The following is a 27,956-nucleotide window of genomic DNA, read 5'->3' as shown; positions in this document are numbered from 1 at the left end:
AGCTAGAGTTGATTATGATAACAGGAGAGGAAGTGACACACAGGCATAAGGACAGAGGCTTTTGAGTTTTGTCCTCAAGTCATCCTGTGCGTGACAGGTGGCCTTGGGTGGGCTCCCTCACCCTACTTTAAGGCGAGATGCCACTGCCAGCATCTCCACTGCCCTCACTGAGCAGCTGGGAGAGAGCTGAGACTGCTGAAGCTATCTCAGCTGTGGGGACTGGCAAGGAGAAAAGGTCTTGAAAGAAGATTTTAAGGGAAAGGTCCAGAGGCAGTCACCATGGAAACTGGACTTCACAAGATGCCCCTCAAATACAGTTTTGGGAAACAAAGTGAGGTTAAATAGCGAAATTTCCATAAGCAATCCATAAGCAACATGCCCCCCAAAGATTCAGGAGTGCTCTAGTTAGCACAATGGCTGGAGGCACCAGATGCTTGTCACAACCCCCATCCGGGTGAGGGATGGGGTGGGTTTGCCCAAAGCCAGGGCGAGGCGGAGGTGATGGAGGACTCTGAGAAGCTCCTAAGGGGCTGGGGTGGGATTACCAGCACACCCCTGCTTCCCAGGGAATGGGTCATATCAGTCAATTCCAAACCAAGAAATGGAAATGCCAGCATGTGCACACACCGTCATGCCATGACCCATTTACAGCACAGCAGAACTTCCTGCTCCAGTCAATAAAGTCCACCCTGTGGGGGAGACACCCCATGGTATAGGAGGTCAGCATGGGGGAGCCTCAGCAACCCCACCAGGCACAACCTCCCTCTGGCTTCACAACACACCCACGCAGGGGAGGAGCCTTCTACAAGATAAGCCCCTTGAAATGTAGGTTAAAAAAAAAAAAGACTTATTTGAACCTGATAAAGCATTTTCCTGAACATATCTAGCTATGGACTTTTAATTAATAACCATCGTGTCTCAGAACACTCATGGGCTGTGAGATACTTTAAGAAATGTCCCTGAGGTGACTTTCTGATGGTGGAGAGCAGGAGACAGTGGCCTGTTGCACCACTGATTCAAGTCCAGTCCTGTACCCTCTCCCCTCACACCGGGTGCAACAGTGAATGGAGGGCGTGCAGATGCTCCCCCCTGACCACTTCAGGGACAGTGAGAGCATCGAGCACCTAAGGGTCCTTAACAGGGCACCCCTGACAGCAACACTAACATCATTACTCTAAGGTGAAGCCAAGAAGAAAACATCAGCAACCAGCTCATGTTTCCAGCTGACTGAGGGTTAAACCCCCAAGCCCTTGTCCTTTCAAGTCCTCTGCTAAGACCACTCTGAACCACGCTCACTCCCACTTCTCTTCAGGGTGGCCCTTCACACAAGGCCCATGAGCACCTGCTATGGGAATGCTACACAGATGTGACGATCACAGAGGGTTTACAGATGAGGTTTAAGAAGAGCTTAGATCCACAAATATCTTAGAAATGTTTCCCCATTAATCCTTCCTTATTCCTCACCTGCCTGTTCAGTTATTTATCTCTTTCCCCTCCAAAAGTGGAGTGGACAGTGCATCTCTTGTCCCAGGGTTGGGACCCTCTTGTGAAGTGAGTAGCAGGAAAGCTGAAAGTGCTGAATGACGTGAAGCCGCTCTCAGCACTTGGAGGCTGGTGTGGGCTCTGCACCGAATGGCATCAGCTTGCCCACGTCTGCTGTGTGGGCACCACAGACTTCAAAGGCCAGCATCTGGCCAGGTAGGTCCTGAAATCATTTTATAATTTAAGCTGGGGCAAGCCACACAGGAGTAGGGTTGGAGACCCCAGTTATTCCATTTTCTTTTTAAATACTGCCTTGACTTTAGATGATTTAATAATAGAAACCACAAGATGAGCAAACCTGAGATAATAATATGTAAAATATTTCTTAGCTACATTACCATTGCTTCTTTCTCTTCTAACCATTAATTCTGGAAACATCTCCCACTGTTTCTCAAATTCAAAGGGTCAATTAAAGGGAAACAAATATTGGTCTATCCTACTTATATAACTGTCTTATACTTTCATTTGTTCATTCGCTCATTCATTGACTTCATGATGAATTCATTCTTCATCAGGTACTTAACAAATACTGTAGATATCAGTAAGGCTGAAACTCTTGTCCTCATGGAAGTTTCAGTGTAACATGGGGAGAGAAATCCACGTAATAACTGCTAAAATGTTACTGTCTCACATCACATAATTTCTATGAATGTAAAAGAAGAGAAAAACAGGCAGGGCAAAATAAACTCATTTTTGAATCCCTTCCAGATTATAGATCAGATGCTTATCTGCTTAAGCCTACAGAATGTTCTGAGCTGACTGTGTCTCTTAGGGACACAATGTCAGTGTTCCCTGGAAACCTTGTGTCTGACAATACACCCCTTACAGGCACCTCCCTCTTTAAAGTGAATCTTACTAGCTTGGGCTGAAGTGCATTTTTGGAGGAACAACTCCATGTTTGTACTGGATAACATATTAAAAATTATTATTCCTTTTAAAATAAAGCCCACAGTATGCTTCCTCCCAGGCTTGGAGAAGAGACTTTTTCAAGAATAAACATATGGGCTGAAGGGATAGGATACTGGGTGGATAGTTTGCCTGTGACCTGGAACAAATACTCGGGGAAAAATCTAATAAATCCATTTCACACTTGTGTTTTTAAAATACTTGTCTGGGAGGTTGGAATTAGAGGAAAATGTTCACTGACAGAGATTTTCTCGCGGTGACTTAATAGGCAGCATTTCACACATTGCCTTCCTTCCAGAGCTCCATTCTGATTCTTTGAAGATGTCGAGTTGCTGAGTCCTTTCCATGGTGCCAAATGTGTGTCATGTTTCCTTTGTCAGTGGGTTACAGAGAAGCCAGCCTACTTCATAATCATTCTATCAATACCAAATCAGAAGCCAGTTAATGGAATGGGGGAAGCCTATAGCCCATGCCAAAGGAAGCTAAAAAAGTAGTTTCTTCGTATCAAATAAAAACCTGCGATGACCAGGCAAGTAGGATATTACTTGGTGAAAGGGCAGACATGATGAGCAGCTTGAATTGGGGTATGGGTAACTCAGCACACAAGAGAGGCCTTATTTCCTTTAATAACTTAGATGATGGGATGGAAAACTTTCTCTTGAAATCTGCTAATGACACTAAATTGGATTGGATGGCTGGTCATTTGGGAAATAGAATTAAACATCAAAACAATAAGTCTTCCATGATGAAAGAGCATATTAAAGGGATGAAGTTCAATTAGGAAGCATACTGAGTAACTCTCTTAGGGTGTAAGAATGAGTTAAGGAGGGACTGGCTTTGGCAAAAGCATAGTCAAAAAAGGCAGGGGTGCCCTTGCAGACCACAAGATGCACAGGCTGGCAAGATGGTGCTGCTGTTGACCTAGGGAGCCTGGGATGGGGAGGTGAAGAGCAGTGTGGCAGGACCTGTGGAAGGATGAGGTCGGATCCCATGATGCATCAGTGGAAGGGCTTTCTAATAATGGAGTACTCTCTTCAAATCTTGAGAAGCTTTACACAATGATTAAAAGGGAGAGGAGGAGCGAGTCTAATGGTGCAATGTTAGAAGACTGGGTTTACTTAACCTTGAAAGGAGCACCCAAGGACATTTCTCTGTCAATTGCCATCTCCTATTTTGAAATCCATTTGTCTGCTTCCCTCACTGAACAATGAAATGAGGCGGCACTGTTTCAGCACATCTCCAACATCTCATGGGTCTTTCCATGAGATTTTATACATCTTATTACTAAAGTCATCTTGAGTGTTTGAGAAATTCTAACTACCCTGAGTACCCTTTATTTTTGTTTACTAAATCTGGCACTTCTATTCATAAGGTTAGCATAACCATCCAATGAAGACTTGCTGAATTAATTGCCATGATATACTAAGGATTATTCTAAGAGCCGAGACTATAAACACTTAAGTAAAAAGCCAGGCAGATGGTACAGCAGGCACCTTAGTTAATCCAAAAAGCAGTGGAGAGAGACAAGATTCTGGCAGGAGGCAGACTAGGTCGAATGAGGGATGAAAAAAATGGTGGGAGGGGCTTCTGGAGAAATTCTATGCTTTGAAAGACCTCTAGGTCTGTGTTTACAGAGCTGTTCTGATAGCCCTATACCCAGTCCGATAAATGGTTTATAGTAGATATGTATGGTCTAGCTGCTGAATGACTAAATGGAGAGCAGAGTGAGGCTGGCATGCAATAAATGTATTTAGAAAATATCATCACTTGATAGTTGCATCATACACATGCAGGACTAGGTAGCAGGTGTGGAGTGTGACTAGTACAGAAGAGACCTTAACTGCTGTAGAGATGGGGACAGAGCTCCCTGGGTTGGGCACTGAGAAAATGAGTTTCAGAAAGTAAAAGCTTCTCAGCGTCTACTAAACCCACATGATCTCTGGGGAATTTTCCAAATGGCAAGGGGCCATTAGGAGCATCAATATTTCCTGCATTGGCAGATTGTGATCTCCAGATTAGCAACTGTTTATGAGAATAAGAACATAATCTCGATCATTAAACTAGTCAAAAGTAATTGCCTAACACTAATTAAAAACTTTAAAATGTTACAGATTCTCTAGTTTCATCAATAATTTGCAGTGGAGTTAAAGCTCTTCTCTTAGACTCCATGAGAACCTGAGGTTGGAGTAATTAGGTGGATTGCTTCTGAGTCAGAAAGGACAGACGATTCTTTGACAATATGGGCCATACCAAGAGGAAAGGCTTTAAGGGAAGTCCAATTTTGTAATCTTCCCACTCCCTCCTGAAAAAAACTACCTAGGGGAGGGCTCAGTGGTCAGATGGAACCATACCTGAGGCAATTCTTTTCTATCAAAATGAGAGACAACTGGTAAAGACTGAGAAGCATTCGCCAAGTTCTTACCATGCATCTAGTAGAAGTTTTCTCTCAAAAGAGCTGTAGGGATGGCTGTAAAGAGGTCCCACGCCCCTGTTATTCAGGGCAGATACCTCTCTTCCAGGCATTCTTGGATCCAGAGCTATTTTGGGGGAGTGTAAGCACTACCACTGACTCCTGCTTTCTCCCCATATACCTTTCCATCCCTGAACAATACCTGCCTCCATCAGCCTCCCCACCCCTGGATCTCATTGAAATTGGCAAGTGTTGGGACCAGGGAAGATGAAGGGAGGATCAGATAGTGAACTCTAGGGCATTTTACCTATAGCTTTCAAGATGGTGCTCATCATCTATTAGAAATGGCATGGTTTTTGTGAGATGGATTTAGGCACAAACCCTGTGAGTCCTAGTATTTCTTGAGAACCAGTAGTAATGGCATACATGGAGCGCTGGTCTAAGCACTCTACAGGTATTATAATGCTTTATTAAGCATAACAGCTGTAATGTAGGCACTGTAATGTAATACTCTTTATCCCCATTTACAACTATGAAACTGAAGCCCCCGAGAGGTTTAGGAATCAAGCTATAACATATACCTTCTCACTGACTGAGTCCTAGTATGATCAGTAGTATGATCTGTCTAAAGAATGTAATGCATCTTCAGCAAACGTTCTAAGAGGGAAATGGGCAGGAAGTTTTTAAGGGCTACCAAAAGAAATGAGAAAAATATCACATAAAAAACACTCTACCTAAAGGAATAAGAAGAACAAATGGAGCTCAGACATAGTAGAAGGAAGGAAATAATAAAGACCAGATTGGAAATAAATGAAACACAGACTTAAAAAGACAACAGAAAAGATCAACGAAACTCTTTGAGAACATTGAAACGAAGTTGACAAAACTTTAGTTTGAATCAAAAGAAAGAGAGGGCACAGACAAAATCAGAAATAAAGAGGATGAGTTGCAACTGAAGTAACAGAAATACAAAGGACTGTATGAGCAATTATACACCAACAATATGAACAACATAGGATGAATAAATTCCTAAAATCATTCAATCTTCTGAGACTGGATGAGGAAGAAATACAAAGTCTGAATAGACCAGTTATCAGTAGAAAGAATAAAAAAAGTAACCAAAAACCTCCTCCAAGTACGAGTCTTTAGGGAGTTCCACCAAACATTCAAAGACTTAATACCAGTGTTCTCAAACTCTCCCAAAAAGCGAATAAGAAGGAACGGTTCCAAGCTCATTTTACATAGTCAGCGTGAAATAATATCATAACCAGACAAGGAAACCATACACACAAAAGAAAATGGCAGACCCATATCCCTGTTGGACATGCACGCAAAACTTTTCAACAAACTATTGACAAACTGAATTCAACAATACACCAAAACAATACACTAATCAAGTGGGTTTCACCTTAGAGATACAGGGATGGTTCAACATTTTCAAAACAATCAACATGATCCACCACACATCAACAAAATGAGGGGGGAAAAAGTCATATGATCCTATCAGTAGATGCAGAAAAAACATTTGACAAAATCGAACACTTATCTATAATAAAAACTATCAGCAGAACAGGTATAGGAAAAGGAACTTACTGTAACATAATAAAAGGTCATATGTGGCAAATCCACAGCTGATTAATATCTCTAATTGATACTCAACAGTAATAAATTTTAAGATCAGAAGAGAAGATTGTCCACTTTCACCTCATTTATTCAACACAATACGAGCAATTAGGTGGGAAAAATAAAAAACATGCAAATAAAAGTGAAGGAGTAAAACTGTCATGAGTTGTGGACGTGACTTGAGATATAGCAAGTCCTAAAGATTCTAAACAAACAAAAAGTTAGAAATAAAATAATGTTAGAATATAAAATCAATGTAAAAATTACTAGCATATGCGTATATGTTCAGTTAATTTATGATAAAAGAGACAAGAAAACACAATAGGAGAAAGACTGTATCTTCAATAATTAGTTGTGGGAAAATTGGACAGTTACATGCAAAAGAAGGATTCTGATCACTATCTTACAACATACGCAAACATTAACTCAAGATGAATTAAAGACTTGTACATAAAATCTAAAACTCGAATTCCTAGAAGAAAACACAGGTGGAAGGCTCTCTGACATTGGTTTCAGTAATGTCTGGCTGGATTTCACCCCAATGGCGAGGACAACAAAAGCAAAACTAAATGGCACTATGTCAAACTAAAAAGCTGTTGCACAGGAAAGGAGACCCTCAACAGAAGGAAAAACAACCTTTGAGGGAGAAAATATTTCACACAATGTAACTGATAATAGGTTAATATACAAAACATACAAAGAACTGGCAAAAAAAAAAAAAAGATTGGGGAACTGAATAAACATGTTCCCAAAGAACCATACAGATAGTCAAAGGTATACGAAAAGATGTCCATCCACCCATCATTAATCATCAGGGAAGTACAAGTCAAAGCCACAATGAGATATCACCTCACTCTGTTGTCAAAAAGAAAATAAACAAGTGTGGGTAAGTTCAGGAAAAAAAAAAAAAAAAGCCCTGGCCTACAGGTGGGACTGTAAATTCGTGCAGGGCATTTATTGGAAGAAAAAGGAAATAATTTAAAAAGGCATTTGTATCCCTTTGCTCATTCAGCATCCTTTTCAAAAGTCAGGCCACGAAAACGATGAATGGATGAAAAAATAGGCGTGCGCGGACACACACAGGAATACTACCCAGTCATGAAGAAAACATCTTGCCATTTGTGACAATATGGAGGGACTTTGAGAGTATGCAGTTAAGGAAGTTAGAAAGAGATACCATATTACTTCATTTTTATGTGGAATCTAAACTAGCTAAACTCAAGTTATAGAGAAAACAATTTGTTATTTACCAGAGGGTAGAAGTTTGGGGGTGAGAAAATGGATGAAGGAAATTAAGAGGTACAAACTTCTGCAAGTACAAAACAAGTAACCCAAGGAGGTGTAATATTCAGGCTGGGGACTATAATCAGTAAAATAGTACAGTAAACTTGAAACTTGGGAAGAGGGTAAATAGAAATTGTAAGAAGCATTTCACAATGCATACAAATTATGTTCTACACCTGGAACTAAAATACTATTATGTCGATTATATTTCAATTTTGATAATAAAACGAATGTAAAGCATCTAGGGCATGCCACCCATGGTCACAAATGACTGGTCCACGATCTGGGACTGTAACTATTGATGTGGTTTTATAGCGTGATTAGCATGGATGAGGGCCTTGGTTGCTAATACTGCAAGAGAATGCTTCATACAAAGGTTAATTTATTTCTGGCTTTGGAAATACAATGTTAAATAGGCAGGCTCCAACCTATGAACACATTGTCCTCAATAGTTCATTTATAAATCAGCTGCTCAGAAACAGAAATATTGTTCCCCAGAGGAACAATACTGTAAGTGGTTAGCTCATTAAAGGCAATTTAATCCATAAGAGAGCAGAACTTTAGTGTTAATATTATTAGCTTATGTTCTGGGAACATTCATTCACTTAACACACTTCTATGATGTACCAGGCACGGGCCCAGGAACTGAATAGGCAGTTACTGAAAGCATAGTCTGTAATTCAAGGAGCTTTCAAGGCAGTGAAGGAAATGGCCAGGTGATCAGTGATTTGACTGAGGGACAGAAGTGGGTTCTGGCTGTTGGAGGATGGGACAGCCACCTGGGGAATGGGAAGGGGCAGGAGATGAGTGATGAAGTTCTGGAAGAAAGGAGAAGGGAATTCCCTTGCTTGGGTTCAAGGCTGGTCCATATACTTTACTTCCATGCTCACACTGCACTTCCTGCGCCTTGCTGTGCTCCAAAGCCCCCTGCTACAGCAGCCAGAGCTGACGGGCCCTATTTCCCTAGGTGCTTGGAGAGGAATAACTGTAAAATATTGTTTCACCAGTTTGTGATTAAATCATCACTGAAAACCCCTCCAGTTCCAACCACGTGTAAGAGTCCCCAAGATACTTGCATTTTATGAAAGAGATAGCTTGCATCTTTAAAAATGTGTATAAATATTTAACTACAAGTATAGGACAAGATCACTCTGCTTGGGGATTGCTTTGGGAACCATTTCCCTTCAGTGATTCCTCCTCCTCCTCCGCACCACCCCCTATGAGAAGCTGCAGGGGTATCGACTCTGTGCATGGGCAGTAGCTGCAGGGAGTGTGAGGCCTGCAGAGGGGAAGGAGGTGAAGTGGGTGGTGGTCTGGGTCACTTGCAGCCTGGAGGGGCTTATCCTGGAACATGGGTGGGCTGAGTAATTTCAGACACTTCAAACTGAACCCGGAATTACATTTTGAAGACGATTCAGGAGGAGCTGGCCAACTGCCCAGATTCTCCCCACCGGAATCCTCCCAGCCCCACGCATGTCACAGGGAGACCAGCCACCATGCAGAGGCCCGCACTGCCATCTCCACCATCAGCAGAGAGCGCCAGGATGACAATTACATAATTTCATGAAAAGCCTCTTTTGAGTGACACAGTGTCGAAAGGCAAGATTGTCACTTCAATTCAGGAAGAGGTTCTGAAGAGCCTGGACAAGGTAACCCAGCGAGGCAGCCAAGAGAAAAAAGTCCCAACCACATGAGGACAGGAGAATATAATCACCCTTCCCCTGCACAGAGTGGTTCCTGAGTGAACCAGCGGCTCAATGACAGACCTTTCCAGTAACTGAAGGGGACGCTGTGAGGTCTTCGTGTTCCTCGCTGCCTCCCTGCGTGTGTGGACATGTGCTGGGCACTGTTACCCACTTTGCACTAAGCTGGTGCTCGCCCTTGACCCAAATACATGTCGTCTCAACTATTTATGGCCATACCTAACCCGATGCTGATGGATGACCACTGTGTCCTGTGTAATCGATTTATGGTTGTCAGACCAAGGACTCAAGCTTTCCTGTCAACAATGGTCTCCAAATCACAGCCAATCTGGCTGATCCAGTGGTGATGGTCTATGTTGGGCTATGCAGCCGGGATTCCGGGCAGTCTGGTGCTGAGACCTGGTGTTGACTTTGCCTCTGCCTCCATCTGACGCGTGCCCCTCCCGCTTGCCACCCCTTCCCCCCATCCTGCACCAGCACCAGAGGGTTAAAGCCATTGCTCTGGCAGCAGTTTCTTCTCATTAGCAACCTGGAGTCTCTGCTGTGCCAAAGGCTGCATTGTCCTCCAGGCTTTGAATATCAATTTGCATAATGAAGCAGGTGAGTGAGCCTTCTGCCCATTCAGGCAGCCCTGATTGGCAGGGAGAAAGGGATGTGTATGTAATTGGCCACAATTAATTTGATGCACTTTTATAAGGAGAAGAAGAAAAAGCAAAAACCCCCTCGGTGCTCCAGGTCAAAGCCACATGTCTGCACTCTCTGGTGTGTGCATTTGCAGCGATGACAGGTGTGGCATGTAAAGGCACCTGAGTGGATAACCTTGTGAGTTCAAATGTTGCTTTTGTATTTTCCCTAAGAGCAAGAAAAAAAAAGGTTCATTCCCCAGAGGTTTCCTGAGCCCCGAGTTTCAAGGCTGCTTCACCCTTCATAATGCAGGCCGTGAGCCATCTTGTTAGTTCCCATCTGAGGCCACTAGGAGACATCACTAGACATTGCAACATCCTTTTTTTCAGCATCAGGATGAAACTTAGCTCGACGTCTTTTTTGTACTCAGTCCAAAAAGGGCTGAATCCTGGCTGTCTTGGGATCTGTTGACAATCAAATTTTGCAAGAAACTTAACCAGCTCAAACTTAGAACATTCTGTGGTTCCAGGGATAAGCTGACACAGTTTTAAATGAATGAGTTTTAAGGAATAAGCACTTAGAACATTTACTATCAGGTGGGTTACAGACTTAAATGACTGGTACACTCCTTACCACAAGGATTCCACAATCAGTAAACATGGTTCTTGCTTTAGTTCCCTCTTAAAGGAAGATGGGGGTTCAGGATATAGAGTACAATTTCTTCCTCTCCGGCTCCTCCTAGGTCTTTCTTCCTTTTTTTTGCAAAAGGAAGACACCTGAGAGAAGGCTCTTCTGTTTTCTAACCAGATTAAATAAATAAATACATTGGTTGCTTCCTGGAAGAAAGACCCTGCAGCATCCACATCAATGTGGGTCACTACTCTCGTCAAGCGAGTATGTGAGGGGCTGTGAACACAGAAATGAAGCCAATGGAGCCGCCTATGCTGGAGACACACCGAGATTCAGGTGAACAGAAGTCTCCTGTAGGTGCCTGGCCCTCACAGATGGGTGCAGAGTAGGAACATTTGGGTTCAAGGAGTTCCTTTATCATCTGCTTGAGTGAGACTCCCAGAAGCTAGTTCAGAGAGGGTCTCCAGGACAGGAGGGCTGGCTGGCTCTGTTTCCTCGAGTGGATTCCTCTAGAAGCATATCCCTCCATCCTTGTGTCCACACAGAGATGCCACAGCTATAGTAGTGGATGTAGCAGGCTCTGGAGCTACCTCTGCCTGGACCACATCCTGACAGCTTCACTTCCTACATGGCAGTGTGTGAATTTTCTGTACCCTTCAACTTACTCCCCTCATCTGTAAAATTATGTCTGCAGGGGTGGGTAAGAGGACTAAGAAGCAACAGATGCAAAGACTAACAACAGGCATGGCACACAACATATGCTCATTAAATGGTCAGTGATGTTCAGTAACAAGGGCAAACAAGAGAAGGAGAGAGGCGGATGAAGAAGATGCGCCCTACATCCGCAGTGGAATTCTACTTGGCCACACAGAAAGAGGAAACATTGCCATTTGCGTCAACATGGATGGAACTGGAAAGGATTATGCTCAGTGAAAAAATTCAGGAGAATGAGATACCTGAGGCCTCTTCCATTCACGTGGAATAAAAAGAAATGAAGCAAAGGAACACACAAAATTAGACCAAACCACCCTGGAGATCTAACCAAAGGGAGAGGGTGGGCCCCAGTGGATTGTGTGGAAGACCATGGGGGCTTCAGTAGTGGTGTGCTCTGGTCACATACATCTGAGCGGTGTGAACCTGTGCCCCTAACACTTATGCCATGTTGTGAACCAATGCTACCTTACTAGAAGTAATGCCATGTAAAAAATAGTAAGAGCGGGCCCTCCCTGGTGGCTCAGTGGATTAAAGCACAGCACTAAGAAGCTAAAGCCACTTCTGCATGAGTTCTATCCCCAGGCCCACTGAGGTGACCCACAGGGTATGGCAGGCCTCTCCTGACCCGCCTGCTGCTCCCCTGAGCAGTGTACTTCGTCGATCTGCCTGTTCTGCTCCCCACTCTGTCCCTGGTGAATCCTCTCACCGCCCCTGAACCTCTGGCCTGTATCCTAGTTCTGTATACACAAATAAATAAATCTTAAAAAAAAAAGGTAAGAGGTAAGAGCAAAGGTAAAGGGGCAGAGGTGGCCCCCATGGCTATCATCTAGCCAAGAAATAAAAACCAAAGCCAAGCCAGCTCTTCTGGATCCTGTGTTCCAGCTGCTCTCAGGGGTGCACAGAGGCACTGGGGGCAGGAAGAGGCGGCGCCATGTAGGCAGGGAAGCCCCTCTGCGTGCGTGGTGGTGACCTGGCCATCCTCACCCTCTGCCTGGCAGGCATTCAGTGCTGAGGGCTTGGTTTCTCCAGAGAGTGTGTGATGGCCTGGGCCTGCTACCCCCTCAGGGCAGCTGGTCACTTCCACCAGCCGCTTCAGCTCCTCCATGTGATGACACCCCACTTTTGATGCCTTGTTCTTTGGGCAGGGGACCCTCCAGTCTCAGCCATATGGACTCCCTCTTTCTTGGGAGTCTTATCTGGACAGGAACACAGACTTGCTTAACCACTGGGGGGTGTTGGGCCACTCACCAGGTGATAGGGTGCGGTAAGGTACCCCCACCTCAGGCATGGATGCAAGGCCAGCTGTTCTCCAGTCTGACTACAGGGGTGAGCACCAGCTCTGCACACCAGCCTTCAGGAGTGTCAAGGAGGGTGGAAGAAAATGCATTTCCTTTGTGCTGGCTCTCTAGTACTTTCTCCCTATGGGGGTCAACCCTTGCTAGGCTTTTGCTTTTCTGGCTGCCTCCTGGCAGGGATTGCTGAAGGGGAGCTTTCGTACCTCTGCTCTTATCCCCAGCCTGGAGGACAATCCTGCTTCACGTAGCAGGGTGCCGCAAGATCCTACACCCTGGCAGGCACTCCTGCCCGTGTCTGCTAAAAAGACCTTCAGTCGCAGACTAACAATAGTGTCTGCAAGGAGAGGGCCTGAGAGCCCCATCCACGCCCGACTCTGCCTCCTGGCGCAGGCCCAGCCAATCTGCACTCTGCACCTGAAGGACCCACTTTCTTCTCCCTTCTACTTGATCCCACTGGCTCAGTGGCCCAGCTTTCTCACCAGCACTCCCCTCAGCCCCCCAGAGGAATGTGTGTGCTGTGTCAGCAGAGTGTAGGCTCATGTGACCCGCGTGGGCAGGACACTCGCATGGCCCTGTGATCTCAGCCCTGCGACTCCCACCTCATCCCCCTGCAGACCAGCGCGCGCATAGCTGTGCACAGGGCTCCAGAGTGTAGTTGGCTGCTCGAGGTCACCAACTCCCTGTACGCTCTGGCCACCATGGTGGGGAGCAGGGGAACCCTAAAGGGCAGAGAGGTCAAAGCATGCGCAAAAATCTAGAGCAGAACGCAGGTCACAGTTTTTACCGAGAATACTATGTTGGCAGCTCTAATATCTGATTCATTTTAGGCCTGATGCCTTTGGCCACATATAAATTTTCATGGCCACATTAATTTATCTCAAAGGCCTGGAACTCAGTTGCTCAGAAGAGAAACACTAATTTTTTTTTTTAAACACTAATTCTTAATAAATCCTCAACCCACGTTAAAATTTAGCGAGCAGATAAAAAGCTCAGTCCTCTTGTGTTTAAATACTTATTTATCATCTCTGCTTTCCATCAGAAAGAAAAGGATGTGGATAAATTCTTAATTTTTCTTTGATGTGAATAATAAACTTCAGATTGAATTAAGTGTCTGTGAGGGTCAGTGAGGTCACATGGGTTTTCACAGGACTGCAGCAGCTTCAAACTTCCCTGGGAATTCCCCAAGCCCTGCTCTTCCAAACCTGGGAGAGACAGCTGGATGGGGAGAGGCCCAACCGGAAGGCCACAACGCACTCAGGAAGGCCACAACACACTCAGGAAGGCCACAACACACTCAATGATCTGACCAGTTCAAAGCAACACTCACTAGCTCCTCCTGGTCTTGATGTCCTGGAAGTTCAAGGACAAGGTGCTATGCTTAGAGACAGAGAAGCGTAATGGCGAGTGGTTGGAGCCCAAGAGAAGGCATAGATGCCTTCTTTGACTTTTCTTTGTTGTTTTCCTCCTTCTTCCTTTTTACCTTCCCCTTCCCTTCCTCCCTCCCCTTTTTTTCCCTTCCTTCCATTTTGTTTCATTTCTCAAAAAGATGTTTCTCAAAAGAGGTTTCATTTCTCAAAAAGTTTGCAACACAACTTTCTTCTTTTTCCAGGTAAGAAAGACAACCTTGGGGGGGCCCTCCCTGGTGGCACAAGGGAGTAACGTGCTGTGCTGCGAAGCTGGCTGCAGCCACTTCAATGTGGGTTCAATACCCAGCCAGGGAGGTGACCCACATGGTGTAGCAGACCGCCCTTGTCTCGCCCGCTGCGCCCCTCAGCAGTGTACTTCATCAGTCCACCTGTTTTGCTCCCCACTCTGTCTCTGGTGAATCTTCTCACCACCCCTGCACCTCTGACCCCAGTTCTGTATGCATAAATAAATCATCTTAAAAAAATAAAAAACAAAGACAACCTTGCTCAGATCCACTTTGCACAGCTAGTGTTCCTCACATGGCACCGTACATTCCTAAAAATGCAGTCTCTTGTTATCATTATGCAGTTTTGAAAGATGGAGATTAGATAAAGCTTGATAGCTAGATGGATGATAGATGCCAGATCAGCCATCAAGAGAGCTATAGGTAGCTACATACACTACATCCATCCACAGGAGTGTGCATTCTGCACAACTCAGAATGTAATACGCCATGCTCATGAAGAAAAACATGTAGAAGGAAGACACCTGTTTGTCTTTGACAAGAAAAATGCCACATGTCCTGATAAAGTCCCTTCTGGTTCTGTGATCTGAACAGTGTCACACTGTCCAGAGTAAGAGAAAGGCAGGATGATAGTATCTTCCTGAAAAAGAGCTGTGCAAACCACACATCTTACAAAACCTGTCCTCAAGCTCCCTTTGACAATGACATTAGGACCCAGAGGGCTAGTAGAAGGTTCTGTGGCAAGTGTGCCCCTGGATTGCACACTACACTGTGTGAAACTAACAACAGCTCAAGGACAGAGCAAAATGGAGCATGCCGTGACACTTGGGCTTTTATCATCCCCATAAAAACTAAGCAGCGTGGAGAAGACTCCCTCTGCATGGGAAACATATCTCCACAAATCTCCCTGTGGCTGGGATGGTCTCCTCTAGGCAAAGGAGAGAAGGGAAAAGAAGAGCTGAGCCAGCTGTACTAGAGGAAATTCCCCCTTGGGGAGGACGAGCAAGGTGGCTGAGAAAGGAGATGGAGGCAAGGAGAAGCAGCACTGAAGTCTCAGCATGCAAGGCGCTCTGAGTGAGGGTCACAGCGGCTTGCATGAGCGTCCCAAGGCTGCCATAACAAGGCCATGAACTTGAGGGAATACAGTGACTTCGAGCAATGCAGACCTTCTCACACAATCCTGGTGACCAGAAGTCCAAGTCAAGATGTCGGCAGGCCTGTGTACCTACAAAGACTCCTTCCTTGCCTCTTCCAGCTGCTGGGGGCTGCAACAGTCCTCTCCTCTTCTCTGCCTTTCTCTTATTAGGACACATGGCCTCCTTGAATTTGGCATCAACCTGGATAAGCCAAGGTGATCTGATCTTGAGACCCCTAACTTAGTTACACCTGCAAAGATCTTTTGTCCCAAATGAGATCACACTCACAGGTGACAGGGGTTACTGGGGTGGGGGGAACCAGTCAACCCATGGCAGGCCCCAAAAGTCTGATCAGAGGGCAGGTGTCCTGCATGGAAGTGGGAATGTCAGAAAGCAGGTGGTCATTCAGGGAGGGGGGAGGATGGAAGTCTGATGCTACGACCAGAAGGAGAGAAAAGAACCGTGTGGGCTACAGATGCTAGGGTGAGGGGTGATATCTGCAAAGTCTCCAAGATGCTGAGCTGGGGCCATGACTTCCTCCCTTGGGAATGAGGGTCCAAAGGGACCTTTGGGGAGGACATGGTGTCAGAGAGGAGGTGAGAGCTGTCCCTGATGAAAACCAGGGGGTCAAACCCCAGGGATCTGTCCTGGATCCATGGGGAGGAGGCCTCATGGCAGGACTGAGGGCCATACAGTGGGGCCGTGGTTCATGGACAGGGTCAGGTTGGCTGGGCCGGTTAAGTGACAGAGAGCAGGTGTTCCTCCCACAGCTGTGCATGTCCTGGGCCCTGTACACTCCGGTATGAGTTCCCTTCTCTTGTCAAGTCCTCAGACCTCTCCTCCACAGCTGTTTCAAGAAGACCATTTCCTCTGAAGGCCCCAGACAACTCCACATCATACATCACACCCTAATTTTGCTCAGCTACCTGGAGGCCCCAGGGAGTTGGTTTCCTCAGCAAGCTAATTTTGCTCGTCAGCCTCGATCGTGGGTGACATATTGGAGGGGGCCTGCCTTTGGCTTTCAGCAGGGCATGTGAAGACACACAGGCACAGTGGGTGCAGGGACTCATCTGTCACATGCAAACACTCCCATGTTGTCGTGGTGTGAGGAGGCTCCTTGGCACATTGGTTTTCCTCTGGAGCACGCACAGACTTACTGTGTGCAGACTAGCTTAAAAGTCATACCCTTTCCAACCCAAAAGATTATGAGGTGACTGCCATACCCTACGGAGCCTCTCCGAATCCCAGGATAACCACTGCCCAGAAAGCCACGAGTCCTGATAGAATCCATCAAGTCATTCTGATTAGTGCAAGGTGCCAGCAAGACAGGCACCCTCATTAAATAGACCAGCGCCTTTTTGATATTCCAAAGTGAATCAAGTACTTCTGGGTCCTTAAGGAAAGAAACTGCATGATGTGATGGGGAATCCATCACATCAGGGGGAATCCATCATGGCAGGAAGGAGTGAACAGGGAGCAGTCAGCTGGTCTCAGGAGCCGGAGGCCACACTGCAGCCTTTCATGCCCTTTGCTGCCCCTGCTTCCCCACAGGCTTCCTTCACTGACCCCTCTCCCACTCTCCCATGGGAACTTGCAGCTCAGGGTCATGCCAGCCCAGGCTGAAGTCAATCTGAGGGCCATTAGCCTGCCCACACACTGGAAATCCCCACCATCCTCTATTTAAAGTCATGCCTTTTAAATCAAGTGCAAATATTAAAGTGCTAGCTAATTATCATGGGTCAGTTCATCAGTTCCTGCTTTTTCATAGAGGGAAAGGATCAGCAAGGTGGGGGGAGAGCAGGGAGAAAGGGGAATTAAGTGGAAACGGCCCATGCTGTGCCGGGTCGACAGGGGGCCGTGAACATGGGAAGGCAATGACTTCATCTCCCCATTCAGTTTCCTCATCCACAGTGGAGATATTCATAGCAACATTACATAAGGCAACCTATGTAATGTGGTTGGCGTTACGCCTGGCTCCTGCGAGGTGAACCAAAAATCTGAGCAGAGACATTACTGCTGGAGTTACAGTAACACCCTGGATAATCGTTCTTATTAGTAGCAGTAGAAGTAGCTATGAAGGTGGTTCCTGTGTGCTGCTGACAACAGTGACAAATGGTGACAGAGCCACCAGGTGAGAGGGCAGGGAAAGACACAGGCAGTGGACATCGTCCTTAGCTATGGCAGCACCCTGCCTGGGCTGGCTTCCAGGGGGACCCCCCTGCAAAATGATCAGAATCCAACACACACAGAAGGAGGCGAACCTCGGCTTTGTCACTCGCTAACGTGGGACTCCAGGGAAGTGACTAAACTCCCCAGAGTCTCTGTGTCCTCGACTGTAAAGTGGGGATAATCAAGCCGGTGGGACAGAGATCCATGTAACATCTGTGTAACACACACAGTGTACTGGAAATAGGCCGCCCCCTTCCCCTGACGGAGCTCTCTCCTCTCCAGATTGTGTTTGGCCAACTGTAGAATGAGAAATCCAACTGGATGCGGGAGAAGTAGGAGACTCAGCGTGAGGGCTCTTTGTTAAGAGAAGAAAGATGTCACCAGCTTCCTGACAGCCTCCTCCTCCCACTGGGGGAAATGGGAGAATGTACAGTAGAGCTGCTAAATGTTAGAACTCGCACCCATATTTAGTTACAGCACCCCTGTGGAACAATTCTGAGCTTGCTGATGGCGTGCACGCCTGTGAAATGGAAGCCATCCAGTAGAAAGGAGCCCCAAAGTAGGTTTTCATGGAAATATAACTCTGAACTTGCTGCTTTGGTATACCTTAACATAAATGAGAGCTGGGAGCTATCTTCTGCCATAAAATTAAAGATAATTTTTATAGTAGATCAACGTAATGACTATCAAGACTTGGCATCACTCCAAGATATTGTTCCTTTGATCTGAGTATGTGGGTGATGCCCGATGCTGTCCGAGTTTTGCTAGTTCAAAGGGACAGTTTAGGGACACTCTCCATGGAAATGTTACTCTCTTTGATGAAACTAACTATACAGAAAAAGGCATCTTTTAAAGCACCCATTTCTATGTTCAATGTTACTGTTTGGAAGACTTTATGTAATTCACAAAATACATTTCTTCTCATGCAAACAGCTCCAAGACTTTGTTTTCCTTAGGCATTTTTGAGTAACACTAACAAGAATTTTGCATTTTAAGTGTACTTTCAGAAAATTCTGTGTTTTATGTAACAGTTTCTGACACTGCTCTGTAGCTTATGTCATTAGTTACATATATGTTTTCTTTAATTATGTAACTGATGTTGACACTTCCTTCGCAGATGCTTACACTTTACTATTTTGTCACTGCAAAGTTATGAAATATATTTGAAACTCATATCAAATCACATTGCTGTCAACGAATTCTTGTAACTCTTTGCCTCTATGGCTAGTCCACTGCTCTCTTTGTGCAAGAGGCTTGTAAATAAATATAACCTTTCTCTCCACAGCTGTTTTTAGTCATAACAACCTAGTTATTATGGCCCCTGCCCTGGAGGGGCTCACTGTCAGGTCCAGATGATTGCAGCATTACAGGCATGAATCATTACCACAATTCATGGAGGAGAGAGTGGCTCTTGCCCACATGAACTAGGGAAAGTTCCACAAGTAAAGGGACTGCTGATCTGGGTCTTGAGGTTTTAGTAGGAGTTGGGTGAATGAAGAAGTCAGGACACCCCAGGCAGATGCAGACAGTTGATGGTTAGAACATAAGACACTGTCACCCAAGGCTTGATCTATAGTCTCATAGGAGACTGATGAGCTAGAGCCACTGGAAACTACTGGTAAAGGCCCGGAAAGGCACCCTGGGGGGGTGGGGGAGTCATCGTTATTCTATATGCAATGGAGCCACTGAAGTTCCTTAAGCGAGCTACCAATGGATCCAACATTCTAGAATGTAACTGACATGGTATGGCGGACTGTAACAGATCACAGCCACTCTAGTTTGAACACAAAAACCACAGAAAGAAAAGCAATCTCCTGTCAACTGTGCATAATTCAAGTAGGAAATCATCCAGCTGTCACTGGGTGGCCCATGAGAGTAGAGGGTGATAAATACAATGTCCTAAGCAATTGTCAGAGTGACCTGAAGAAAGCCATGTGATAAATATGGTGGGTCCCCCACTAGCAGCCTACAGTCCCAAGAGGGCTCTAGCTCTCCACATGTCCGCCGAGTCATTTACTGCACAGCCACACTCTGGCCACACGGTGGGAAAGCATGTGCTCTGCACACCGCTTCTCTGTCCTGACATGAGCAGGGCTGCTGTGCCCCCAGCAACACCCTGGATTTGTGAGATGGTCCACTGCAGGTTTTAGGATGGAGGTAGTCCAGCTAACCTATGCCATGTCCAACTTCCTGAGTGTATCCTTAATCCCATTCCTGCTCAAGTTACAGAAAGAGGTATGAGAAGTGGGGGCCCACTGGAGTGAAGGGGGATTTTCACTCACATTTTCTAAGATGATCATAATGATGAAGAAAGGAAACTGATAGAGGAACAATGAGAGAAGGGCTTAAAACCGAAATGAATAATGAAGGAATATGAATAAAAGCAGAGTAAATCATCAGGGAAAAGAAGTAAATTAAAGGGAATGAAGTAGGGGAGAAGGAAACACAAGAGAGGCAACATTTTTAAGGAAGATAAATATCAAGGAGAATGGAAGACAAATCAAAGAGCGAAATACAAAGATGGAAAGAGTGAACAAGGCATAGACGAATGATAAGCGTAAGCGTCTGATCTTCCTTCCAGGCCCTGGACTATTCTTGCTGTGTAGAGGTGAGTAGACGGAGAAATCAGAACCTGAGCCCTCCAGGAGAACAGCTTCTCCTATTTACGCTTCTAGGACCATTTGCCAAGTATTGAAAGACTTATCTTGAGGAAATCTAACTCACATTAGACCCTGACCCATCTGTAATCGCACTTCCCAGATCTCAAGGAGACACAGAGCAGGACATTTGTTGTAAATGAAAATCACCGTGGCGTATCTGGGAGCTTCATGGACACCAATGAGGGAAACCGCTATATTCAGGGAGCTCCTTGACTCCCAAGGAAACCGAGGCTTCAGGAGGACCTGAACTCAGAAGGCACTTACGAAGGGATCTGCGCATCCTCCCCCAACAAAGATGGAAGCCAGCAGAAGTTTTGCTGCTCCTCACAACTGCTCAGGCCGGCAGAAAGCCTGCAAATGGTACTGGGCAAGCCACCCCTTGGCCCCACGCTGAGCATCATCTAGTTAAATAGTGGTTACTTGTCATCGGGGCCCAGTGTGCGCCCCTCCTGCCTGGCGCTGAGGCGCCCGTGTCCAGGGGAATTGAGGGAACCTCACAGCACAACACCACACCAGAGGGAGGAAAGGCCATCATGGATGGGTGCCCTCCACATGGGTGCACAGAGGGGTCCCCTAACAGCACACCGAGTGGGCAGCCCGGCACTGATAGGCCTCCCAAGTGTATCCGGCAAGCGGCCCCCATGGTCAGCGAGCCGATCACAGCAAGGCCCCCAACTGCAAGCCCAGGGCACCTGCGTCACAGCCTTTCACACATCAGAAGGCGAATGTGAAGCGGTATTCTTTCAGTAGGGAAACTGACTGCTGCTTCTATATCCCAATGTAAGGAAACACAGGAGAGAGCTGTCAATTCTAGAACTTTCGAAAATGAGCAGGTCTGTGTGAATGCTGAGTGTGACCCAGAGTGGCATTAAGAGAAGACCAAAAGGTTACAACCAGCCCTTACCTTTTTGTCGCTCAGCCCAGACACCTGGTCCACATACTCCTCTTGGATCATGAAGGCAGCTAAGTTGGCAGTGTAGCTGGCCAGGAAGATGACAGCGAAGAAGGCCCACACGGACACCATGATCTTGGAGGTGGTTCCCTTTGGGTTCTGCACAGGGACGGAGTTGTTGAACACCAGGCCCCAGAGCAGCCAAATAGCTTTGCCAATGGTGAAGGATGGGCCGCCGGGCTCTGAGGTGAGGAAAAGACAGGGCAGGAAGTTCAGACTGAGTTGCTAGTTCTGCTTAAACCCACATGTTCCCAGAACTGGTATGTTCCTGCTCAGAGCAGAAACTCCACCAAGTAAGACCCAGATCACAATTTTTCACATGGAGCGTTTGTCTCCTCCTGGGACCTAAAAAGGCAGAAGAGTGTTCTCTAGGAGAAAGGCCAGCACTTTGGGGGGGGGGGGGAGTTTGCTCCAACTCATCAAACAACTCAGCCAGGGCACAGAAGGGGTCAGCTTCCTGCGCTTTTGTATCCAAGGCACTTATGTCACATAAAAACCGACAAACCATGGCAACGACCCACGATGGAGCCTCACGCTTGTGTTCTCATTACTGTTGTTTCTATTTTTTTTTTCTTATCTGTATCTACCAAGAAAGAATTTGAAGTTCAAAAAAGACTGGCCAGGAAGGTGTGTCATCTTCCCCACTGTCGTTGTAGAGCCCCTTCCAATTTTATTGGCACTGATGTTGGGCTGAACACACTCAGGGGAAAGGAGCTTTCTTTAGCTTCTAGAATTCACACTCAAATATCTGGAAACTAGGCTTACTCCACTCCAGGGCTGATACCTCTCAATATTACTTTTTCCTACGGTAGCAGCTTCTGTGAAAAAGAATAGTAAGGAGGCCACACAGAACGTCACAGACCCTTGGCTTTGCCTCATGTATTGTGGGTGGAAAGACAACCATCTGACTTCCTTCCACCACCTTTCGGTGCTGAGCAACTTAAAGCAAATCTACTTCACAGTCGGCAGTTCTGGTACAGCAGGGCCCCACCGGATCCACTGAGTCTGGGAGGCCAAGACCAAGGTGTGGCTTAAGGCTGTGCTCTTTGCTGAGGCTCCTGAGCTCAGTCTACTTCCCAGCTGGTTTAAGTTGTCCGCCAAATCTAATTCCTGTATTCTAGGACTGAGGTTCCCCTGTCGATTAGCTGAGCTGGTCCTTCTTCCCCTCGCGCCCTGGCCTATGGAACAGCTCCGATACAGCGAGAGCTCACTGGACCTGCCTGTGTAAGCCCTCTCTGACTTTGTCATCAGTCGACTCTCTCTTCTGCCTCCAGCCAGAGGGAGTTCTGAGCTCTAAGTGCTCAGCATCACTGACACCAAGGACTGGTAATTCAGAAGCCCACAGAGACACCACCTCATAGCCATGGTATCGGTACATACCAAAAAGGGCAGAAACAGCAAGTTTCTCATAATCTAAATGTTGTAGCAATGTGTTTCTGGGTACAGTCTATTAAATATCATCTCTGGGGCCCTCCCTGGTGGCACAATGGGCAAGGACGCAGCACTGCAAGCTGGCTGCAGCCACTTCAGTGCAAGATCAATCCCTGGCCCATATGGCGCGTCAGACCTCTCCTGACCTGCCTACTGCTCCCCTCAGCAGTGTACTTCATCGATCTTGTTCTGCTCCCCACTCTGTCTCTGGTGAATCCTCTCACTGCCCCTGCACCTCTGGCTTGCACCCCAGTTCTGTATGTATAGATAAATAAGTCTTTAAATAAGTCTTAAAAAAAGAATACCATCCCTGGTGCAGAATTTGCCACCGGTGGGCCCACTGTCCACCCACCCTTTACACAACAGTGCCAACGCTTCTGATCAGATCTCTCTGCTTTCTCTGCTCAGTGAGGGCGAGGTCCTGAAGGCACAATGTCCCTCCCCAGCAGAGGGGATCATCCACCCACCCAACTTGAGGTCACGTTAGCACACATCCTGGCAGGTTCTCAGTGAGGCTGGGACCACCTGCCCAGCCAACTAAATCACCAGTGATGGCACCTCTTGAGCCCAGCACCTAACTGTGCCCGCACATCTGTGCCCATGGGCCGTATTTCACGGAGCAGATGTGCAACTCGGAAGTCATTTATAAATCAGACTTTTGTACACAGTAAAACACCCCAAGGAGACTTGCTGCTGAAAGTGGCCCCTTGGCGAATTCCTTGTGAAGACAAGCAGCATCCTCTGGGACGGTGAGTGATTGCCAGCCTTGCTCTGCACTTTGTGTCTGGATTTTCAGCCTCTTTGTTCTTCAAGGAGGAGGGAAGGGAGCAGAGGGGGAGAGGCAGGGGAGAGGCACACCCTCTTGACATTGGTACGTGTATGTGCATGTGTGTGTTCCTCAGTTGTTCTCCTTACTAAAGCCCCTTGAGATGAAGAGGAGGCCATGGGCTCTGGAGGACCCTGTGGCACCGGTGGGACTCTCCTGTCTGTGCTGCGTTGTGGAGATGGCAAACCTTCACCCAAAACACACCAAGCAAAGAAGACAGGTCTATCCCTGGAAACCTTTGAGTGTGATGGTAGCTCCCAGGCTGCCTGGGGATTTTCACAAATACCAGGGGGGGTTCTATAAAATCCTGCTGCCTGGCACACCACCCCCCAACCCCCCAGGAGATTCTCATTAAACTGGCATGGGTGGGCTGGTTGTTCTAATGGGCAGCAAAGCAGACAACCACTATTCTGAAGCAGAGTGGCCCAAGCCTTTCCAGACGCAGTGGATCGGTACGTGAGAAAGTTGGAGGCCTAAACAGCTCTGCCTTTGAAGTGCCCCACTGGGAAGTGTAGCTGAGGTTGAGCATTTTTCTTCTTGGAAGTATGATTCCAGTATAAAGAGTCAAAAAGAAAAAAATAAATAAAAAAGAAGAATATACTCTAAGCCTGGGGGTTTAGGAAGATGGAAGAAGCTATTGTCAGGGATCTCGTAGTCCCTCTCAGAAACCTAGTGAACTTTTTGTGAAAAGTCTCATAAATGCCTCAAACACGCAGTCAGCCCTCACACCCAGGAAACTGAACTATTCCCAGGAGCATTTAGGGGGAGAACTGGCCTCTCTCAGCCATTTCATTTCATGCCCCCAATTCCTTTTTCTACTTCCTGACAGAGGAGCTGAGCCAGGAACACAGGAGGGACCTCGTATCACAGGGTGCTTGTCGGCCATGGTGAATCCTTCCGGCCACTACTGCCCACCTTTTGGCTGGGGTGGCCTATTTTCTTACTCTTAATATATGGACATAATCTGCCTTGTTAGTCCATCTGTTCAGACAGACTGCTCATAGCCCAAGGTGGTCAAAACAGTTCCTCTGACACAGTGAGGTGACATATCTCCTGCCAGCTTTCCTCTCTGTCCCCTAAGGGTGAAACCTGGCTGGGGTCTGGCATGAACTAAGGAGGGGACATCCAGACTCAAGCTAACATCTTCATTAGGGTGTTTGTCATGAGTCTCAGGGCCGCTGATGTGTCCGGCAAAGGGTTTACTTTCAGAAACGGAGCAGTGGAGAGAGGAGGCAGAAAGCAAACTGTGAGGTGGGCACAAAGATGTTGGAACTAAGAACTAGGAAACCACAGCAAGGTGACTTACCTCTGCCATCAGCGAGGCACCTGTTATAACCCACAGGGCTGAAGTACTCGAAGACGAAGACAGCCACAGCCGAGACGATGAGCAGCATTACAAACATCATGACCCACACGTCAGCACTGAAGGGCTCTGGGAAGGAAAACATTGATGTTCGGGTTAACAAAGATGGCAGGCCCTCCCTGGTGGTGCAACAGGATAAGATGCAGCACTGCAAGCCAGCTGCAGCTGCTTCAGTGCAAATTGGATCCCGGGCCCCAGAGGTGATCCACATAGTGGAGTAGACCTCTCCTGCCCGCTGCTCCCCTCAGCAACATACTTCGTTGATCTGCCTGTTCTGCTCCCCAGTCTGTCTTTGATGACTCCTCTCACTACCCCTGCACCTCTGGCCTGTACCCCAGTTTTGTGTGTCTAAATAAATAAATCTTTAAAAAACAAAACAGGCCCTCCCTGGTGGTGCAGCGGGTTAAAGCACAGCACTGAGAAGCTAAAGCCACTTCTGCATGAGTTCGATCCCCGCCTGCCCCAGAGGTGACCACATGGCATGGCAGACCTCTCCTGACCCACCCGATGCTCCCCTCAGCAATATACTTCATCGATCTGCCTGTTCTGCTCCCCACTCTGTCTCTGGTGAATCCTCTCACCCTCCACATCTCTGGCTTATACCCCAGTTCTGTATGAATAAATAAATAAATCTTTAAAATAAAATAAAAAAGTAAAAAAAAAAAACAAAGATGGCAGATGGGGTCTGAGTCATTCTCTCACTGCAGGAGGAGGCATTTTCTGGAACAACAAGCCATAAGGGTGTGTGTCCCTTTAGAGGCCAGGGTTTGGCTCCAGGAAGTATCTGAGGCCATGTCTGTGTGTGCGCAAGTCAAGGTTTATTTTCTTTCTAACACATGAGGAACAGTGTTGACAGTTTCTGCCATCTGCCATGACTGGACCAGTATCTGGGTCCTTTGATAAATGGCACGACTGGCCGAAGTACAAGGCATGGAGTAAGAGCATAGAGAGGCCTGGGTCTCGGGCTGTGTTCCCTGCTCTGTGGCTGCACCACACAGTGGCGACCGGATAAGGTCTCCCTGTGCTTCCCAGCCTTTCGGCTAACTTCATCCTCTCCAGGCGTATTTACTACATTAGCTGTGACTTGAGTCAGTAATGATTGCAGTGGGCTATTTCCTTGTCCCCTTGACTTGCTTCACTTAAACTTTCCAGCCTAGATTTACTTCTTCAGTACACTTTGATGTGGTTTATTTTATGTGACATTATTAGAGGACAAGACTATAATTTGATGTTAAAAAAATATCCTTTCACATTGAATATGAGTATCTGTAGTCAGAGGGAACTTAGCAGGTGACAAGGGAACATGCCTTAGCTGTTATTAAAAAAATGACAAACTATTCCCTGCTGCCAGTGACAGGGTTGGGGTGACATGGTGACACAAGACAGCAGAAATGTCCCATACATGCTTTCTTTAATCATTTCTGCTGAGTCCCTGCCAGATGATCTAAATCTCTCCAGCTTGGAGGTGTCCAGAAATTGAACACTCCATCCCAGGAGCCATCTCTCGGAAAACCTTTAAAAAGGGACAATCACTATTCTGTCCTAGGAGATAATGCTCCCTCAATTGTGTCTTAAAATAGTTACGGCCATTTTAGCTGTCACATCACATTGCAGACTTGTAACTAAGTGAATCAACATGCTGTTTTCTCCATCTTCCAAATCATTAATAAAGATGAAGTGGAAAGGGAGGAAAAACCACCTGGCAATTAGAAAATGTTTTCTTACTTTGACATCTACTTTACTGTTAATCTCCCAAGGGAAGATCAAAACCTGGTCACTTCATCAAGTTAAAAAGAGCCCTGATAAAGCACAACCCACTCTGTGATGTGCAAACCCTTTGAGGGGCAGGGAAGAAGGTATATTCAATACACAAAATACTACATACATTTTCAACCACATTTTCCAAAGTCCCAAGCATATCCCTTCATTATGGGATTACTATACTCATTCTTCAGTAACCCTAACACAGAGATCAAGGTCCTTTCACATCTAAAAGATGGCTGGGCCAGGTTATCAGTAGAGATATACTGGGTGTTGTCATCATATTGCACCCCTCGTTAGTCGCCTCCCTGCACAGTGGCTCCTGATTTGGAACCTGAACTCTCAGATGACCCATGTCATCTATATACTAGAACCCTGACATTCAAGGCAGACACATGGGGTTTTAATCCTGGGTCTGCCTGTGACTAGCTCAGAGACTGCTGGAAAACTGTTCTGTTCAATCTTCTGTTGCCCATGCTACAAGATGGGTTTCATAATAGTACTAAAGAGATAATATAATTAAAGGATATATAAGACTGCCTAGCATACAACACAGCAGACTGGAACATGTGAGCTTCCCTAATCTCTGAAGTTAACTAGCTGTAAAACTGCTCTTCTTACACACACACACACACACACACACACACACACACACACACACACACACACCACATACACAGAGGTTTACACTCACAACTTGCCTGCCATTTCTGTTCCATTCTAAGGCTACTCTGATGTACTAATGACCTTTCCAGTTAAAGCTGGTGCTAGACTGACACGGTTAGATTTGGAATGTAGTTTTCCTCATATCTTTTAATGTTCCTCGTATCATTGTAGACGAATAAAAGCAAATAAAATACACAAAGCTTCTATGAGGATTCATGTCTATAAGAACATACAATTTAATAACAATTCACATAAAACTGGCTGGATAAGCATTTTCTTTGTGCTAAGTAATGTTAGCTGAGAAAAATCGAATGATTCACAAAAAAATTCTATAGAACCTATAACTCCACGATGCAGTACACTAATTGAATCATTTCCCTCCCTGGATAGAGCTTAAAGAAATGTTAGTCACTATCTTTTCCAATATTCTCACGGAAAGAAGGCTGACGTCCTTTAGAGCATGCGTGACCCGCCTAAGGGCTTATAGCTTGTGTACATCTAAGTGAGCCTTCCCGACTCCCCAACCTTCTAGTTTCAAGGTGATTTTTTACTTCCCAATCCTTTGCTCTCAGTGCTCCACAAAAAAAAAAAAAAAAAAAAAAAAAAAAAA

At 46.2% G+C, this 27,956-nt stretch overlaps 1 protein-coding gene across 1 annotated transcript in view; it reads right to left on the bottom strand.

Annotated features, from left to right (window-relative positions):
* The window catches only part of GRIN2B (glutamate receptor, ionotropic, N-methyl D-aspartate 2B), a 410,955-nt gene that overhangs the window by 23,646 nt on the left and 359,353 nt on the right, over positions 1-27,956 (bottom strand). The window contains exons 8-9 of the mRNA XM_004693259.1: positions 24,863-24,988; positions 21,252-21,481 (exon numbers count right to left, since the gene is read on the bottom strand). Coding sequence (XP_004693316.1) covers positions 21,252-21,481; positions 24,863-24,988 — 356 coding nt within the window. The remainder of the gene's footprint in view (positions 1-21,251; positions 21,482-24,862; positions 24,989-27,956) is intronic.

Source organism: Condylura cristata, unplaced genomic scaffold, assembly GCF_000260355.1.
Source record: "Condylura cristata isolate star-nosed mole 26May11 unplaced genomic scaffold, ConCri1.0 scaffold00036, whole genome shotgun sequence".
Classification (NCBI taxonomy): Eukaryota; Metazoa; Chordata; class Mammalia; order Eulipotyphla; family Talpidae; genus Condylura; species Condylura cristata.
This window is presented reverse-complemented; position numbering and strand designations above follow the sequence as displayed.